The 20118-nt window shown below is 43.7% G+C and overlaps 1 protein-coding gene across 2 annotated transcripts; it reads left to right on the top strand.

The window, feature by feature from the left end:
• The first annotated feature begins 4139 nt into the window (after nucleotides 1-4139).
• Nucleotides 4140-19733, top strand: RGMB (repulsive guidance molecule BMP co-receptor b). 2 transcript variants are annotated; one of them, XM_015849498.2, is made up of 3 exons: nucleotides 4140-4498; nucleotides 6146-6654; nucleotides 14986-19733. In XM_015849498.2, exons 1-3 carry the CDS (start codon nucleotides 4405-4407, stop codon nucleotides 15652-15654), a joined length of 1272 nt encoding a protein of 423 aa, XP_015704984.1. In that variant the 5' UTR covers nucleotides 4140-4404; the 3' UTR covers nucleotides 15655-19733. The 2 variants fall into 2 exon arrangements, with proteins under 2 accessions (XP_015704984.1, XP_015704982.1); XM_015849496.2 differs by lacking the exon at nucleotides 4140-4498 and having other exon boundaries at nucleotides 4570-6654.
• The last annotated feature ends 385 nt before the right edge of the window (nucleotides 19734-20118 follow it).

Below are 20118 nucleotides of genomic sequence, written 5' to 3'. Positions count from 1 at the left end.
TAGAAAAACTTAAGTATCTACATGTTGCCTATACAAAGCAATTTAGAAGTTTGGATGCTATTTCTATCTTGATGCCTTAGGTATCTATTATCTTGGCTTTCTGATTCCTTAAAAATCTCTCATCTTTGTAACTTTTTTCTGCCACTCTTCATTTGGTTATCCTTCTCTGCATTTAGTCATCCTACTGAAAGTCATTCAGTCTTTTTCCATCTATTGTCAACTATTTTTTTCCTTATATTTCTTCCCCCACTGCAAGAAGAAATCTTGTAAAACATGACTGAATATATTACTGGGTCCCCATTCAAACCCTGCACAAACTGCAAAACCTTTTCTGCTTTTGTAAAAACTGCCAGCCATCCAGTAACAAAACAAATACTCAAAATCATAGACATCCACAGCCTCCCATGGAAGTACCACCATGTGTCACGTCCTACCCAGTTAAAAGAAATCTTGTGTCACAACCCCTATTCCCATCTGAAGTATCTGTAAGCTTGCAAATAAATTAAACAGCTGTCAAATATCTTCATCATGCCCAGACTTCTACAGAAGAACATTACAAGCCTTGGATGTTGCAGGACCCTAACACGCAAGAAACCAAGTCTTCTCGTTATGATTGTCCAAAACAGTGAATCATCCAGATCCCATTCAAACGGGGCTGGTATTCGAGATTTGTTTCAAGTTCCCTGAAGGCTGGCATTTCACCTTTGGCATTCCAGCCTTGTCCTGCAGGTATCAGTCCTCTGCTATCCGTGACAGAGCTCTCTCCAACAGCCACCAAATGTTGGTACTAATTGCTGGGAGGCCATCTTCTGGTACATCAGAACTGTGCTGCTCTTTGGCTTCAACCACGCTTTTTATCACACCAGAAGACTGTATGAACGTCTCAAAAAATAAACTATCGAACGAGATGCACTCAAAAAAAGTTTGTTATTATTATTATTTTCTTATCCAATAGTTGTTGATATTCAAACATGCCCTGACTGCCTCCATTTAGCCTGTGTTCTGATGTTAGCATCAGCCCCGGACTCTCTGGCAACAACAGGACCTCGATCAGCTTTGCATACAGGTCTGTCACGTCTGCAGGCAGTGCTACACTTGGGATATGTCTCTGAAGACATCAGCCCTGGTGTGGCCTGTCACTTCAGTGTGAATAATTAACTGCCCTCATCTGGATCAGTCATCCTGGGTTTGTCTGCCACAGAAGGTGGCTGATCAAGCTGTCAAGCTGGCTCAGCTGCCACCAGCTCTTGCCCTCCAGGTTCACGTTTGGCCTCAGGGGACTGAGACCAGCAAACTGCCTGGCTTCATACAGCTAGACCATTTATCTAAGATAAAGAAACTCCTCATTTTTAAGCCTTCCTTTAACCTTTATCCTATTGCTTATTACTAAAGAGGACTGGAAGTAACTCTAACACAAGTATGTCAGTGTAACAAAGGAAGAAATTTAGCAGCACAAGGTAAAACGTGCTTTGCCTAGCTCTGTATAAGGACAGTGTCCTTAATTTGAAAATCACTGCCCCCTCAGCAGCTGCCACTACAGCCATGGAGCAATAGGATTTCTGTAAAGAATAACATGGATTAAACAGTGAATTTATTTAGGACAACAGCATTACTAGTGATGTGGCAATGAAGGATGCACACCTTCCAGCTCTGCCTACAGAATGTCACCCTTTCTTTTGCATTTCCTGTCATCTCTTCCTTTCTTAAGTAGCACTTAGGAATGCATTCAAATTGAACTCCGCTAAAATCTAATAGTATTTAGAGGTAGGTGTGCTCCGCTTCCCTTTTCTACACCCTTCGTTAACAGAGGTGTGTGTCACAGGATGCTACTGTTCTGTTCTTGCTGTCCCTACAGGTCATGCATGTTTAGGGATAATATGTTAAGAGGAATGAGGCTGTGTTACTGGCAAAGATCCTTTCTCTTAGACATTTATCTGCATTACATAGAAAGAAATCTGCATTACATAGATATCTGCATTACATAGAAAGAAATTTTATGTATTATAATAATTTTCTAATAAATAAATAAATAAATGAGGGGGAGAAAGAAGCTTAGGGGTTTTGTTCTTGCCTTCCTACACAGAATTTTCTGTCACAGCACAGAAATGAGTGTCAGAACAGAAGTTAGTTTGGGGCATTTTACTTGATTTTTATTTTTAAGATGCTATATGGCCTTTTTACACCAAAATATAAACTTTAATCAGAGAAGTTTGAGCTTCCAATAGACTTAGCAAAACCTCAGACTGTTCATTTGCTCTCCCTCTAGTGTTTAACCTCTTTCTACCTTTCACCTTCCTCCCCCAGTTTTGTATCTTAAAACAGGTGACAGCTACCACCCTCTGCATGTTGGCATGACAGAACTTCTGTGCAAACAAAATGGGCAGGGGCCTTATCTTGAAGCAGTGTTCCAAATGTCTCTTCCTCCTTGGAAAGCACTTCAAATATCTGTGATACAGATGTGAAGTATCACTTCTGCTGTCAGCAGTCATGGTCAGATGTACACAGCCTGTTGATAATGAGCACTGCTGTGAAAGTACAGATATGTGAGACATCTAGGTAAGTGATACAATCTCTGAGAGGCAATGAAACACAACAGCTGTCTGTTCCTTGCTTTTTGTTTTTCATCTGTATTTGTTTTGATTATAGTGCTTGAAAATATCTGCCCTGGAAATCACAGAATCATAGTTTAACCCAAGTTGAAAGGAACCCATATAGATCCCTAAGACCAACTCCTGGCTCCACACAGCACCACCTGAGATACAAACCCTATGTGTCATCCAGATGCTCCCTGAACTCCAGCAGCTCAGGGCCATGTCCACAGCCCTGTGCAGCCCATTCCATGCCCACCGCCCTGTGGTGCAGCCCCTTTCCCTGATCCCCAGCCACCCCTCCCCTGGCACAGCTCCATGCCGTTCCCTCGGGCCCTGTCGCTGTCACAGAGCAGAGCTCAGCGCTGCCCTCCATGCTGTGAGGAGCTGCAGCCACCATGAGGGCTCCCCTCAGCTCCTCTGCTCTGCTCTGAGCACACCGAGGTACCACAGCTGCTCCTCACAGATCTTGCCCTTTAGACCCTTCACTATCACTGTAGGCCTAAAAAGTGTCAAACAACTTGGGAGTCTGACAGCTGTCAGAGGTGAGGACAGTTTCTCCCTACCAGGCTTGTTGCCTTGATAACAGAGGAAAGATTTGTTTGACCTTGTTCAAAACATTTATTTAAATGATTGCATTTCTTCAGCATTGGACAAGCTGGCTTCTAGGACATATTGGCTAATGTTTTCAGAAAGAAGAAAGCCTTGTCTTGTTAAATTATGTTTGTTGTGTTGGCACTTACTCAGCAAAGGAGAAGAATGGTGAAGGGCTTAAATTGCATTTGAAAACAATCACTGGGGCCAGCTTTCTGGGATTGCTTTGAACTCTCACTCATTATTTTATGCGTCCAATCTCTGTTATACTTACAGGAAGAAATAAACATGAATCTTGCCTTCAGGATTTTTAATCAAAGCTGCAACATTCCCGACTGCAGCAGAGGATTTTCAAGATCCAAAGTGCTGGGGTATATACGAATCCCAGGTTTCTGTGGGCTATAAGCTGAGCTGCACGAAACGTCCATCTGCAGGAGGCTGCTCCCAGGGACAAGGAAATGCAAGGTTCAGGCTTTGTGGTCTCCACAAGAGTACGGGCTGGACCTGCAGCCTTTCCAGCCTCCCAAGCCACAAGTCCATGTCTGGAAGCTTTCCCCCCGCCTGCCCTGTGCCCAGCAGCCATACACCGCCTCCACACTCGTTTCCATTTCCGGACAGACGTTGCGTATTGATCTGTCAGTCCTGCTGGGACAGCAGCTCTATGCACCCAACGTAAACACCAGCACCCCCGCCAAGAAGAGAGCGCAGACTGGCCCCAGCACTACGAGGACCCCATGCCCCAGCCCCGCACCCCATACGGCCCGCAGGCGCCCCTTGACGGCGTCGCGTGGCATCGCGGGCAGCCTCCCTCCGCCGAGCGCGTCACGACCGAGCGCGGGGAGCCCGAGGCGGCGGCGGGGGCGTGTCGGCAGCACGTCGCACCGCGTGCGGGACGGTTCGGGCAGCCAATGTGAGGCGGCGGGCTGGGCGCGGGGAGGCGGGCTCAGGGCGCTCGGTGTGGCGGCGCGGCGCGGGGCCTGCGGCAGCTCGGGGTGCGGGGCCTCCGCCGTCGGCAGCTCCGGGTCTTTGTGCTGATCTCGGCTGGCCGCCATGCTGCGCCGCACTGCGCCCGTCCCGCTGCGGTCCGGCCGCCTCCGCCTGCCGCTGCGCCGCTGAGAGAGGAAGCGGCGAGAAGGAGGAGAAGGAGAAGGAGAAGGAGGGGGTCGCCGCCCGCCCACCACCCCATGCCGCCGCCCCGTCCCGCGGACCTGCATGGACGGGCATGGGGAGAGCCGCGCCTTCCCGCGCCGCCGGGGCTGAGCCGCCGCTCGCCGCCCTCGGCCTGCTGGCCGCCCTGGGGCTGCTCCTGCGCGCAGGTACCGCGGAGGCGCGCGGGGCCTGCGGGCGGGGACAGGCGGCTGCGAGCCGAGCTCCGGATACCAGCCGAGCTCCGGATACGCGCCAGGGTTGGTGCGGCCCCGGGGCTGCCGCGGAGCGGCGCTATGAAGGACATCCGCGCCCCCGGGCTCGGGGCGGTGCTCGGCCCGGCTCCCCGCGCAGGTGTGCGGGGTCTGGCGGAGCTGTGCTGCCCCGAGGGGCTGGCGCAGCATCGCGCTGCTTGGCGTCTGCTGTCCGTGTGTGTTGGTGCGGTTGCGGGAAGGGGCTTCGTTTAGAGATGCAGGGCCCTGCGTTATTCGTCTGTCTTTTCCCATCCCTCGTGTTTCATGGCCTCGTTAGCGCTCTAGCTGGGCTGCTAAAGGCAGACGAACCCGGGCCTGTTTGCTGTGAGAACTGACACCGAGAAATGGTGCCGAGACCGAGATTTGGGGGAGGGAGAGCGGTATCTATTAAGCATACTGTGTTTTCTCTCTTTGCACACCTCTGTGTGCCAAGGCACTTTTATGTTGTTCTAAGTCTGTGTTACGACTGTTTGAAATTACAGATGGATGTGTGCACAGCTGGATTTTATAGGTCACAGAAGAACAAAAACACGCAGCATGATTTTAGCGGATAGTTCTGGGAGCTTGGACATAAATGGCATGAAGTCCAGCACGTATTCTGTATGAAACCTCGCTTACTGTTGCGGCTCTATGGGTGGAGGGCAACCTGCCTTCCTGCTGACCAGTGTCCTGGTTTCAGGCCCTCTGGAATATGCATATGTATTTCCCCTCACATTGTGTGCAGCCTCCTTTGTTTCATTTCTGTCCTTCCAGAACTCTTGTGTAGAAATTATGTACAGAAGGCTGATGCTAACTGCTGTAAAGATCGGGAAGGGTTTGGGGTGGTGACAATAAGAGCGGTAGATGAGGGCTGTGAAACCTCTGGTTTACTTGCTAGTGTGGTAATTATGTGTTCTTTGTGGAAGAGAGGGGATCAGATAAGGTGCAGCTGTTTTGTTCATGTAAACTGAACTGTGTTCTTGCTATGCGCTTCTGACAGGTACTTCAGATTTCAGTGGGGGGAGGCTTTTTTCCCCCCTTGTTATTGAAATCCACCGTAAGAGGTACTGCTCTGGGCTCTGTAGTCAGCAGCTTGACCTTCAGATAGCTGTGAGCTTTCTGATCTTAGTTTGCTGACTGTTTCTGCCTGAACCTGCAAGTCGTGCCACCGCTGCCACATCCTTCTCAGGGGCAGGATTCTATTTGGAAGTTCAATAACTTATGTTCAGGACTGAGGGACTAAATGGAGACCTGCATATTGACAAAGTGATTAACTTAGGCACAAAATTGCATCATTGCTTTGATATCATCTGTAAAGAAGTGCTGGGCTCATTCTTGGCTGAGTTGATGGTTTTAATCCATTACCTGCTGTTGTGTAGATGGAAATGAAATCATGCTTGGGTCATCTCAGCTTTTATATGTGCGGTGTTGCTATCTTCCAGCTTCCTTTAACCCCTTTTTCTCTTACAGTTTCATCAGTGAGTGAGCACTCTGGGTTGTCTGGTTGTGTGGCACCACTGGATGTGGAACAGGGTGTTTATGTACAAGATATTAATTCTCCTCTGCCTTCTGCTTTGTGCCTAGGTGACTGCCAGCTGCAAGCACCTTGTCGAATCCAAAAGTGCACCTCTGATTTTGTTTCCTTAACTTCACATCTAAACTCGGCTCTCGATGGCTTTGACTTGGAGTTCTGCAAAGCCCTGCGAGCATACTCTGCCTGCACCTATCGCAACTCCAAAGTATGCCGTGGAAACCTGGTCTACCATTCTGCAGTGCTGGGGATCAGCGACCTCATGAGCCAGAGGAACTGTTCCAAGGATGGCCCCACATCCTCCACCAACCCCGAAGTGACCCACGATCCCTGCAATTACAGTGGCCACACAGAAGCCAACGAACACCAAGGAGGGGAGAAAGCTATCCCTACTTACCTATTTTGTGGCTTGTTTGGTGATCCTCATCTGAGGACTTTTAAGGATCACTTCCAGACCTGTAAAGTGGAAGGTGCTTGGCCTCTCATAGACAATAACTACTTAACAGTGCAAGTGACGAATGTTCCTGTGGTCCCAGGATCCAGTGCTACTGCTACAAATAAGGTATGAATTATTCATAAACACTGTATACATACAGAAATAGAAGGCCACAGTAGCAGTTACTCATCCCTTAGCAGTTAGTTTCAGCTGGGATGGCTTCTTTCTAAGGGACAAAAATGAAAACAACTCATTTTCTTTCTCAGTCTCCTTTCAGCCCTCTCCCTCCCCAGCCACCATCCCCCCCCCCCCCCCCCCCCAAAAAAAAAATAAAAAATAAAAAAAAAGACATAAAAAACATTTAGGCGTAATAATGCTTTACTAAGATCTTGAGGATTCACAGCAGAGACAAGGATGGTAACCGGAGAATTGAGAGACAACAGCAAAAACAAGTTGTGTTGCCAGGTGGTTATAAGATCTTATTTCTCTAGCTTTAGAAAGGAGCAGCAGCCTGAAAATCTTGTCAAGAGTGTAGGACTCCTTTCAGACAGGCAAGACTTAAGGTGGCTCTGTCAAACCAAACCACTTCAGGTGGCTAGGGGAGGAATGGCGTGTATTGATAGCATTTGCTATTTCTTTACCTTAAGAAAGTACATAATTCTTTCTGCCAAAGGTGTATAGTAGGTGTGCCTGTGGAATGAAAGTGTGGAGGTAGTTATGACTCTTAGTGAGACATTGTTAGATTTACTGCAAGAGCAGGGAGTGTGAAAATGCCCTGAACTTTTGCAGGTAATTATTCACCAGAAATGAAGAAATTTAAACATAGCTGAGGCTACCACCTCCTTTCTGCCCTTTCTGGAAAGGAACAACTTTTGTTTTATTAGCTGTGTTAGTGTAGCTCTTGAGGCCTGACATATCTTGATGCTACTGGTACACAATACCAAGGCAGCACTGACGAGTTTTCTCTGTCTTATTAAGCTTAGAGGAAGACTGGAGGAAGTACATTGTCCACAGAGATGTAGGCACAGAAATATTGATTAATACTGTTGTATTTTTTCCTGGATTCTGAGATGCTGACATAAACGTTAATGTCAGTGCATATTCAGGAGGCAAAAATTTGGACTGATGCATTACTGAAATTCAAATGTGTCTTTCTTTTATCTTTTTATTTTCTAACAGTCTGTACTGTGAGTTCCTGAAGGAGTATAAAAGCAAGGAATTAAGCTATCTTGACTATGCTTTGTAAAAGAGGTGTAGGTCCCTTGAAATCTGCTCCAGAGTCTTTTTTGAAAGACACTTAAGAAATAAGTCCCTTTTCATATCTGCAGTCAGCTTCTGCCCTTGGTTTTGGTATGGTTGTACAGATTGTTATTTCCGTGTTAATGGTTGTGCAAGGAGCAAAGCTTGTGTCCCTCTGTATGCAAATTGTGAGAGTGGCTGGGGTGGGATGGCAGCAGATTGGTGGTCTTATCTTTGCCTTTAACTGTCCACGTTGTAAATGTGATTGACTGTGGTAATGTGCTATGCTGGTACACGTATTGTCAAACAGGTAACAAGAGCAGGACTTCAGGAGATATTTGTCTGTATGTACTGGTGGGAATAACATGTTTCATAGAGCATACCTTTTGTCTTTATTTCTATTCTTAATGTTCTTGTATTCTTCCTTAATCTGGCACTATGGGAGAGGTGGTCCTACTTCTTTTATCATCCTGGGTTTAATATGCCTGCAGTTGCACAATGACAGCTCAGCGTGTGGAAGCAATTAAACAAGATGCACAGCTTAGGATATTAGGAGTGTGTGTTTCTACCAGTAATATCTCTTACATGCTTACAGCCCTTGAGTATTTTCTTTCTTTGGCAGGTGATCAAATTTTTATCAACATACCTGTTTGTAGAAAACAAAGGTTGTTTGACCTGCGTGCATAGGTAATTCGGCAGTATAAGTTTTAATACCTCTAATGCATTGTCTTGAGTCCTTTATTGCTTTATGGAGTGCACTGTTAGAAATGACGAAGGAAAGGCTTGTTAAAACTGCATTGCTGCTGATGGATTGGTGCATGTAACATTTTGTCTGCCAGTGTTCCATTTTGGTTGAGGCAGTTGAATATCTGCTGCTGAAGGTACTTCCCTTACACTGGCCATGGGGCTCCTTAAGGTACCACTGAAAGAACTACCAAGGAAAGTTCAGAGATTTTTTACTCAAGGAATTTTTTTCTAGCCTCAAGTATGCAGATAAGTTGTTTACCTTCTTAAGAAAGGTTTCCAGAGCACAGTGCATCCTTAGTCTTGCTAGTTTCTTCAGTTATTTGGGATAGATCCTTAATGGGAAATAATAACAAAGGTTTATGCTGATTGTAAGTTGTGCATAAGCCACAACAAATACTATGTAAATCGCTAACTAGTTTACTTAATCCACCCTAAAGCAGACTTGTTGAAAGCAGAGACAAAAAGAATAGATGCTTCAGTTTCTCCTGAATGCCCTTGTTAAGAGAAGTGGTTTAAGGAGCCATAGAATCAGAGTGTTGTGTCTTCATCCCATATGTAGTACGCATGTGAAAGTGGCATGCCATCAGGTGGCCTTGTATGTGATTACTGACCAGGTTTGTTATAGCTCACCGGTGCACCAAGTTTTAGAGGAATCATCAGTGAGCAGAGCATTAATTTGCAGAGTTGTCCTTTCCTTTTGAAAACTTTGAGACCTGATTAACACCAGCAATCTGGGGACTATTCCATAAGTCCATAAAAGAAACAACAACAACAAAGGAATGTCAGGAGGACGTTTTAAAAAGAAGAGTATGCAGAATAAAAAATATGTGCCCCCCCTCCTTCCTCCTTATGCTGTGTATCTGGCAGGAAGGTATAGAAAGTAGTAAAACTCCTCCTCCTTTAATTCCTTGGCTGAAAAAGTATGTCCTTCTGTGGGAGCTGCATGTATTCACAAAATGCTGTTAGCAATTCAGTTGTAGGTGTTTTGCATCTTTGCAATGGCCATAGCAAAGACATTTGTTTCTTCAGAGTGAACAAAGCTATTGTATATTCTGTAGTTGGTCTGAAAATTGCAATTCCTATTTTTTTTTTAATTGTTGCTTTTCTTTTGGACTGTGTCTGGTCCTCTTGGCTTAGGATTGCAGGCTGTTACAGGTGGACAATAAGGGAGTATTCCCAAATAGTCAAGAGACTTAGTTCAGTCTCTCCTTTATTTCCGGCTGATTTCTGGTACGAGCTTTGTGTATGTCACTGGCATCCTTGTATCTGATTTCTCCAGCTATAGACAGAGCTCTACAGTGCTTTGCAGGATTTTCAGAGGATAAATGGCTATCAAAAGAGACTGTAGAGGAGCAGGTAGGATGGGTGTCATAGAATGCCTTAAATGTAACTTTATTTTTCTTTTTTTTTTTTTTTTAATTGTGTGCCTTATTTGGAGGAATGTGTAGGCTTCCATCTTTATGACAGCTGTTCTGTGCTCATTAGTGCAGTTGCCTGGGCTTTCCTTCTTGCTTGATGTCCTTGGAAAAGGACAAGAAGCTTTTCTTATCTAGCTAGCAGTTTTGCAGTGGATAGTTTGAGGATGAGAGAGTGAATGGCAGTAGAAAGGAAAAACAGTTGGCCACAGAAAACAGCTTTTTATGGCTTTCAGCTTTAGTATAGACTGCATTAGCTGTGTAGTGAAATATTAAGTATTCCTTCTGCGGTGTGGTTTGTTTTTTTTTTCAGGGGATAATTGCATACTGAACACCATGTACTTAGTCTTCTTTATGTAATATTAAAGTGTTTGTCCTCCAATTACCATTCAGTTGTTCTTGTAAGTGGAAGCATCAGTTAACTGACCACATGTGATTAGGTTTCTATAATATTTATAGATATTCTGGCTAAGATAAAGGTGGATTTGGCTTTATTTCTCAGAAGTACATAATTTTATGGGAGAACATCATAAAAAGCTGCTTTGTCCCTGAGGTGCCTTACAAAGCAGTGTTTTGTTTCTGTGGCTGAGGAGTGGAAAGGAGTGCAGGCAGAGGGGGGGCTGTAGGGCTTGGGGTTTTTCAGTCCCTGTGAGGTATTGCTGTCTTTGGGTGTGTGATTTGGCATGAGCTGACCAAATCATTCAGCAGGTAGCTCTGGGCAGCTGGAAACGGAGGTGCTGAAGCAGCTGCAGTGATTTAGGATGTTTCTGAAAGTCAGAAGCCTTCAGAAGTTTGTGGTCTGTACCTCACATGGCTGCAGCTGCCTCTCCAGACCACTCGGGTGGAGCCTCACATCTGAGCTGAGCTCATCTATGTTCAGGCAGCCTGAGATCTCTTCTCAGCCTTGAACACTGGAGGTTCTTCTGTAGAATTGTTTAATTGTACAGCAGCTTCAAAACTTGCATCAGCTGGCATGCTTTATTTACCTATACCTGCTTTTTCCCTGATTACTCTTCATCATAAAAGAAATATCTGGACAGACTGTTGTTCCTGTTCCTAGTTAAATTTTCATTGTAACCAACTGATGATCAATCAGTTCATAGCGTATACAAGCAAGTAAGATTCTTTTGCTGTGAATAATAATGACTGATAGAGGGGCACATATTCGTGTGTGATGTATGGAAGATGCAGATAAGCTCTCTCTCTTTTTAAAGAAATGCAGAGCTTTATTTTTGACACAGTTTGCATCTGTCTCAAGCCTCAGTTCTGTGCTTGTGCCATCAATGCATTCCTGGTGATCTTGTCCATCAAGAAACCTCATTTAAAACTGCCGTGAATATGTGCTACTTTCATGTATTTTGGGAGGGAGTCAGAAGAACAGCACAGCTTTCCTGGGCACAAGCAACATGTTGAAGTTGATTATTTGCCACCTTCATTTTCTTGAGTGCATGGGTGTATGAGAGAAACATGGGGAGTTCCTGCTGCATAGTGCTGTTTGCTGTACTGAGCTGTCATCAGCATCTGTAATGCACCTTTTGTGTTGTGGTTTTTTTTTCATCCAGAAGCGTACACTGTATATACAGAAAGGAAGTAGCCAGTGAAATGAAGACGTTGCATCCACATTTTGCAGTGAACCCTTGTGGTTTTCCTTTGTTAAATCTCTCCATTTCCACCTGTAGTCGGGAGCTATTATTCACGTGGTTTCCTCTGGATGATTCTTGATTTCTGAGATCAGTGCATGTGCTTCACAACTGTTTCAGGCCTCTGTAAAGAGAGGTTGTGAAAATCTTAGTTGGAGGCTGTGAGGTTATTTAACATGCTGGATTTCAAACATTCTCACTTGTACGTATGAATTCCAAAATCTCTCAGATGGCATTGCAAAACCCCTTCAGAAGCATCGTGGATGCCTGTGCAGTTATCTACCTATGAAATCCTAAAGCTGCCTTTCACAGATTGCACTGATTCCCTCTTAGGCCTCCCAGGAATATGTGAGGACCACTGCTCTAATGGTGTGAAACTTCTTTCTGAAATGCCTTCTGCCTGTTTTCCGTGTACATCTGTATCTCCAGATAGTTTTTGGACTGGTTTGTACATTCAGGCAAAGGCCTGTATCCCCCCTGCTAATTCATGCAGAACCTACCCCAGTAATGAAATAGCAACTGGTAGTTACGTTTCTAAAATACAGACCTGTGGCATTGTCTTTGCAGCAGGACAGTGTTATATGATAGTGCAAGGAGTCAGAGTTAAAAATGTTTTTGTTTAGGGCATACAAACCAGGCACTTACCAGAGATACACAGTGGCCTGCAAGAACAGTGGGCAGCCTCCAAAGTTATACTTTCAATAACACCATCCTTGAAAGATTTTGCAGGTGTGTGGTGGTTTGAGCAGTGTGTGCAATCAGTACACTTTGTGGGGATGATGTTGCCAGCATCAGTCTGTCAGCAGCAGACAGAAGATGATGTCCAAAATGAAATATTTCAAGCGTGTCTTAAATGCACGGGGGACTTTTTGTTTTTGGAAACTTTACTATAGCTGAGATTTGTGTAGCTCACCCTCAGTTAAGTTTCTGAAGCAGCCTTATATGGATGTCTTCTGAACTTCCCCACCACCATAGATTATGAGTCCTTTACTTGTCTAGAAAACAAAGCTGAGATACTGATGTGTTCAGAAAATATTTTTTATTTGAAGACACTTATATTTGGGGTTTTCTCTGCTAAGCTTTAGAAAGGGCAGGTAGTTTCTAGTCCATGGACAGTGACATAAGTCACTGACAACCCAGACAGATCTCAGAAAGTGCCCTGTGCACAAGTGTGCATATAACACTTCCTACACTTGTTTGAGACAGCAGAATGCATAATTTATTGGGGGGGAAAAATAAGTTACCTTGAATATTTGAACAGAGATGGCCTTGCAATGAAACTTGCTTCATCTCCCTTTACAACAAGCTGTTGATGTTCCCTATTAGAAGGGTGCCAGATTGATGTAGGAGTGGGTGATAAGGGGATGGCTTTACAAATCTCTGGATTTATTGATCTGTCTGATTGATTAGGTGGATATGACAGGACAGCAAATGTAATGTCCGAACTTAACGTGTTGAGCCACAATATTTAAACATGGTCATGTCCTTAAGTCTTACTGGTCTCTGGGAGGATGCTGAAGTGTAAAAGTCTCCATTCACTTAGGCATGCCTTCCTCGTTCAGCATGCAGCTGTTACTGCTGATCTTGCTGATTGTCTCTGTCTATCTCTGAAAGTGTTTGTGTTTCAGTCTTCAAGAGGAAGGAGTTATAGAGGTGCAAGTCTGATTCTTCCTGATAGATTTTGCCCAGGTTCTTTGCTTAATAGTTCTATAAAGTTGCCACTTCTGTGTCTCAGTAAAACCATGACCTCTTGTTCACATTGTTCATCTGTCATTCAACTCTAGACTTGTTCAGTTGCTGGGGAGCCATGAAGCTTTGCTTCTCTAGGAATGTAAATCATTCATTGATCTCAAAGCAACATCAGTGTGCCCCAGGAGATAGTATTGGTCCTTCATCTGAGCAGTCTGAGTTAGAAATCTGTTTCTTTGAAACTGCTCTATAAAATGCAACACTCGGTTTACTGCATGAGGCCATAGGTTATGTGCAGAAATACTAATCACTCGACAGATCTCAGCTGTAACTCCTTAAGGGCGGTGAATTTCTTCAAGAAATGCAAAGTCGTGAGGTAGTCTTTACAGCAAGAGGAGCTCTTGGGCATTTTTTGGACCTTGGTTGCAGGCATTCAAGCTTAGCTTTGCTGTGGCATGCTTATTAGTTTACCATATGGCTTGAGTCAAACTAGCTGTATAAGTGAAAAACTGATGGAAAGTTTCAGACTGCACCAGTGAATACATATTGAGTCAAAACAGTGATTGCTGCCTGTGTGGGTGGGAGATGGACAGAAAGATTGGGAGTGTCTACTCACAGGGACATGTCAAATGTAAAGAGAGTGCAGCTCAGGGGATGCTGCATGCTCCAAGAAGTAATTACAATAGGAGGAGGGCAGACTTCTGTCTTTTACAACTGTTATGGAGGGGTAAGGCTAAGGAGGTTAGAGGTTTAGTCAAGCTATCTGTAATAGAGCTGTTTATGGCAGGAAACAAAACCTGTTGTATAGAAGTAAGCAGGCCAAGTGAAATCAAAACATGAGCTTGTTATAAAGTAGTTTTTAAGAAAAGTTACACTTTTCTACTACTTTTTACTAGTTTGCAAATATCTTCTAGTATATCTTGGAGTACTCTCAGTCTTGTCCGGGATGAAAGTAATCAAAGTATCTCTTAGTTTTGCTTTGGTCCTCCACCAGCATGTTCCCTAACAGCAGCAGACTGAAGTGTCACATCCACATGCTCCTGGATCCAGGACTCGTTCTTTTCCCAAGTCATGTATCTCCCCTCAGCGCTTGTTGTATTGGTGGCTGGCACAAACACATCACTGCCTTCATGGCAGTCTTACACCACTAATCCTGGCAGTGCAGCCAGGAAGCAATGAGGACTCTGTTTGGGGTCATGCAGTCACTGTGAAAGAGGCAATGAGAATATTGTGTGTGAAGGAAGCCTAGTCCTTGTGGTCGTTTCTGTGCTTTCACACAGTTCAGTCCAGTTCTGCTGTAGTGGCTAGCAGTGCGGGAATTACTTGGCATGCTCATCTGTGACTGCAGGATGCATTCCAAAGTGTTAAGAAACCATCAGGCAGGAGGCAGTTGTGATGCTTAATTAAATACACAGCTTTTTCCTTTCCTGACCTTGTTGCAGTTGCCACATGCTAATAGTCCTGCTTCCAGGCCAAGTTAAGAACAAATTTAACAATTGCCACCTGGGAAAATATTGCTTTAAGCATGTGAACAGGCTGTTTTCTGCTTGGGTATGAATGAGGAAAAAGATCAGGGTATGAACTAGAGGGTAGTCAGTACCAAATAATCTTGGGTGCAAAATGAAAAAGGGATTCCAATTACTCCTTTTTTTTTTTTTTTTTCTTTTTTCTTTTTTTTTACCCCTATAATCACTAACTTTTCTTTATTCTTTTTCTCTCTTTTCCAGATAACTATTATCTTTAAATCATACCAACACTGCACAGATCAGAAAGTATATCAAGCAGTGTCTGATGACTTGCCTGCAGCTTTTGTTGATGGTACAACAGGTGGAGGTGATGGGAACACCAAGAGCTTGCAGATTGTGGATAAAGTCAGCGGCAAATACGTCGAAATGCATGCCAGATACATCGGGACAACAGTGTATATACGTCAGCTCGGGCACTACTTAACACTGGCCATTCGCATGCCTCAAGAATTGGCCATGGCCTATGAGGAGAGTCAAGATCTGCAGCTGTGTGTGAACGGCTGCCCTTCAAGTGAGCGCATTGATGACAGTGGCCACTTGCCATTGCCTGTGAGAGGACAGGTTCTCCCTCAGGCAGGCGCTGCTCGTCCGTGGTCAGCATACACACTGGAAACTGCCACCGCCAAATGCCATGAGAAGATGCTGGTGAAGGACATCTATTTTTACTCATGTGTGTTTGACCTCCTCACCACTGGCGATGCTAACTTCACGGCTGCCGCTCACAGTGCCTTGCAGGATGTGGAGGCACTGCACCCCAGAAAAGAGCGCTGGCATATCTTTCCCAGCAGTGGAGATGGTGGTGTTGGCAAAGGTAGCAAATCCTTTGTCAGTGTTGGACTTGCGTGCTTGATCCTTGTTGCATTTTTTTAGGGTTTTTGTTTTGTTTTTGTCTCTAACAAAGTTTTGAAATATATATTGTCATAATATATTGAGTAAAGATGAGTATATATGTATATACCATGTATATGAAGGGATGTTTTGTCTTGGGACGTCCACCAGATTGTACATATTGTGTTAACTGTTCTATGTATGTTGGATGTCGTATTCTTTGTATCTGTTTGTTTTACAGTCAGTGAAATGTTTTATAATGTCCTTGCATTGGGACCTGATAGAAAGCACTTTATTTTTTATATATTAAATATTTGTGTGTAGCTGAGTAACTGTGTATTATACATATAAACATGTACCTACAGTACTCTGCCTAGGTACTGCTTAGTTAAACAAATTTTTTTACTGTATTAATTAATGGGGATATTTTCTACGCTTACTGTAGAGACAGCACTTCTCTTGTCCTGTAATTATGTATGTAATTTCCTGGTAGCTTTTTAGAGCCGTGGGAGAGACTATGCTGAAAGATTCTAATGGTCTTTGTGTTAGGGTGTAAGATTTCCTTTTCAAAGTTACTACCACAGCTGATTCTGCTCTGAAAGGTTAACTCATTATGGGAGATGGTCATGGAGAAGTCACATGCCTGAATTCTGTCTCCTTTCGTAGGTGTTAATTACATCAACACGTTAAAATAAGGGAGAGGAGTGAGGGCCCCAGTTCTGACTGCGGTTACTGAGGAGCTATAGGAACAATGATTCTGTGGCTTAAAGGCTGGTATTATGTGATGCCTCAGTCTGCTCCAAGAAACGGAAGCCTTATTGTGTGCTGCAGTACTCCAACTCCAGGACAGGCTTGTTTCACTCCTGAAGCTGTTCATCTGAGGCTAGTTAAACTTGCTCTTTGAACAAGATCAATTAGTGTTTGCCTTTCTTAAAGAACTTGTACTGTTGTTTGCCTTAGTGGATTGAGATGTAGTTTATTCAAGGAACAAGAACTTGGAGTTTTTATGAAGTTTGTTCTGTCCGGGTTAGAGACTGTTTGCTCATAGGAGCAGCAGTAATCTTCAGAAGGAAACTTACCAATTCCGTATTGGATGTGTAACCACAGGCAGGTGTTGTTCTCAAGGAAATTCTTGAGATGAACATAGAACTGAGTTAAGGCAGAAGGTTTAAATAAAAAATTCTTCTGATCTAGACTGACCGGCAGCTTGTTCTGTCAGTCAAACTAGATGATGGTGCTGTTTGAGGTGACTTAGATTTAGGGATTTGTGCTGTGTCTGATTATGTGATTTTTCCCAAGTTTCTCCTGATGGTGACAGGGTTCTCCCTGTTCTGTGTGGCAGAGCATCCTTATCTCTGCTCTGAATTTAAAGGGCGCGTGGCTGAAAATTGATGGACAAGCCTGGCATTGCTGCAGTGATGCACAAAATACTTGGGCAGACTCTGCATTCCGTTTAATTTCCACTGCCCCTGGATCCAGCGTGTATATACATATACAACAGATATGTATACGTGCATTAAATTGTGATCCTTTCAGATAAATAACATTTCAGAAATGTAGTACTTCCCCTGAAGAGTTTTCCGTTTTCTTGTTCCTGCTGTGGGATTTCTTGAGAAAATGTTATTTGCACATGTTCATTCTTGAAGTCTGCCATTGCCAAGAGAGCTTTAGCTAATGCCAAATGTGGATATTTTGAAGCTAGTGAATGGTCTCTGGAGAAAACTTAAGCTTAGAGGGAACAGTGGTTTTTTCACACACGCTCCAAATGGCTGTCTTTTAGAAGGCTGCAGATTTTATTTTCATGCTTGGAAACCCTAAAATGTGTCAGTCTTTTCAAAAACGTTTAGATGTGGTTCATGAATATACCAGTAAGTATATGTTAGTGTAAAAGAGTGGCTGTGCAGTGTGTAAATACTTTAAATTATTATGATAGAAGAATAAAGTTAACCTACCTTGGTGAGGAGCGTCTGTAGTGTGGTGTTAGTGACCCCTGGTGGGGTGCAGGGAAACTGGGGATATGAGTTATCCACAGGGTGAGCAGTCTGTAATTGAGGCCCCAATTTGTTTCCTAGCCATTGCTTGTTGTGTAGGAACGTGCTGAGGACCACTGCTGTATTATCTTGAGATGCTTGTTTCCCCTCTGCTAAAGATGCATAGTGAAGTCTGTGGCCAGCAGCTGCAAACCAGGCCAGTATATTGAGGATGCTGTGTGTGGGTAACCCAACAGTAGGAACTACCTTTTCAGAACCCCACTGGCACAATTCCTTTTGCAGTGACTGGGGGAGATGCTTAGAAGAACTTTAGCAGGTTACAGAGGCCCCGGTGCTGTGCCCACCCTGAAGAGTATAATGATGAAAATCCTTCTTTAAAGTTATTGGGAAATTCTTAGACCAGAATAACCTCCATAGAGGAACTTGAGGCATCGAAAGAACAAGTGGTACAGAAGAATCCATACAATAACATTTTGTATCATGATGATAAGGATACATGATAGCTGTGATATTCAACTGGAATGGTAATCACAGTGTGGAAAGGAAAACTGGAAACAAGGCTCAAAAGTTATATCAAACAGTGAGAGTGGTAGGCCTAATAAACACGATTGATTGTTATTTTGTGAGGCTTCTGTTATGGCTAGAAGTATAGATGTGGGGGAACAGTCTTACGTGGTAGATAATGCATCACTGAAATGCTTTGTGGAAACAAATGGCTGTAGGAAGCAACATGAGCTCTAAATGTGCTTATGTTAAGTGCCCATGAAAGAAGGCTGTTGTAGCTGTAAGAACTTACTTTCAGTGTGATGATCCACCACCACAAGCTCTGCTGAAAGTAATACAGCTTTATCATCAGTAACGTAATGCAGCAGCTAGTAAGCTATTTCTAAATGTCTTTAAAATGTTAGCTGATTACATGTATGTTAGTGGTTAATTCAAAAGATTGTTTTAAGGCTCTTCTAGGGTATTTCTGATAAGAGTTTTAATCTTCTAATGTTTGCTAACAGAGCTCTTGGCAGCTGAGGATAGTTCTCTGTAGCTGTGGTGACTGATAACCTCCCTTGGAAGCATGTCACGGAACTGAGCAGAGTACCAGGTGCTTAATCCTTCGTTTTGTGTGTATGTATGGCTTCTGAAGGAGGCTGCCCTCACAAAGGGAAATGGTACACTAAGCTGACAGTCCAAACAAAGGTTCTCTTTTCTGTCTCACATTTCACTTCCTGCAAAACCTGACTGGAAGAGCAGTCTGCACAGAGTACCGGTTAAATGGGATACAACCTGGAGGAGTGCAGTGCGAGAGAACGATCCATCTTTCGTTCTTGTGGTCACGCTGGGGCCCTTCAGTATCCAAGCACATCAGTTCATTTCCTTTGAAACTGCTGCTCTCCTGCCAGAGAACAGATCTTCACCTACTTAAGTCTTAGTATTGTCAATACCATGCATTTGTTTTATGGATTTTGGGGATGTGGAAGTAGCTGTTTCCTGAGATACACCCTGAGTGAAGCTAGTAATGTTGCAAGCTTTGCTCCACCTAATGAGTGTCTCATGAGGGGATGCATTTAGGAAAATAAACTAAATAAACATGTGGCTTTCCTCTCTTTCGTGACAGCCATTGCACAGTTTCATTTTTTGCATTCATCACAATGAGTATATGAGTATAGCTGAAATTTTGCAGTGAAGATTTCATGCTTCGGGATATTAAAATTCCTCTATGTGTCTAGACTGTTACAAAGTGTTCTCTTTCCCTGTTCTGTCTGTTCCCCGTTCTACAGCTATTAAAGACTGCTATCGATACAAAGCCTAGGTATGACTAGTAGTGACTCCTTTGTTAATGGTGTTCTCTGTTGTGGTTTGCAAGATTAGCTTTCTCTGTCTCATGCTGCTAGTTCTTCTCAACTGTATTTAAAAAACAATTGAGGATTACGTGGGCCAATGTTGTTCATTAGATTTTATCATTCTTATTCATTAGCCTGCTTTCAGAGCAGCATAGCTACAAATCAAGTACAGGTAAGCAGTTAAATTAATGATGTTGGTAGAAAATGCTTCTGATCTGATTCAGAATTATTTTAATCTGGCTACGTTTGTAAATTACACTTCATTGAAATTAAAACCTGCTCATTAGTAAATCAACTGTGGACCATAAGATTGATTACATACTGTGGGTACACACAGGGGTCATGCTCAGACCTGGTAACTAGCTACAGAAAGGACACTTGCTACATCTGGAGTGACAGTAGTTTCGATTACAGAAATTGATTCCTGCAGTTCTAAAGCTTAATTCCCACTTTTTTTTTTTTCTCCTTTTTTTTTCTTACAACATAACAGTAAAAAAAAAAAAAAATAGCCCATTTTCTATCCAAAGTGTGAATATTTTGTTGATTACAAAGGAAGAAGGCAGCCATTGTGTGCATGGAGCCCACACCAAAAACCTGAGATTCACGCAACCCACTACAGCCCCTCAAGGGGTCACTGAGCAGGGTGGCGTAACTCACCTCTAGGGGTGCTGCCTGCACCT

This window comes from Coturnix japonica, chromosome Z, assembly GCF_001577835.2.
Source record: "Coturnix japonica isolate 7356 chromosome Z, Coturnix japonica 2.1, whole genome shotgun sequence".
Classification (NCBI taxonomy): domain Eukaryota; kingdom Metazoa; phylum Chordata; class Aves; order Galliformes; family Phasianidae; genus Coturnix; species Coturnix japonica.
Note: the sequence above shows the minus strand (reverse complement) of the source record. Positions and strands in the feature narration are given on the sequence as shown.

Coding starts and splice junctions, on each gene's coding strand:
- RGMB (XM_015849496.2), top strand. CDS start 5,941: ATGGAAATGAAATCATGCTTGGGTCATCTCAGCTTTTATATGTGCGGT. Junction 6,655..14,985: donor GTGCTACTGCTACAAATAAG/GTATGAATTATT, acceptor TCTCTTTTCCAG/ATAACTATTATCTTTAAATC.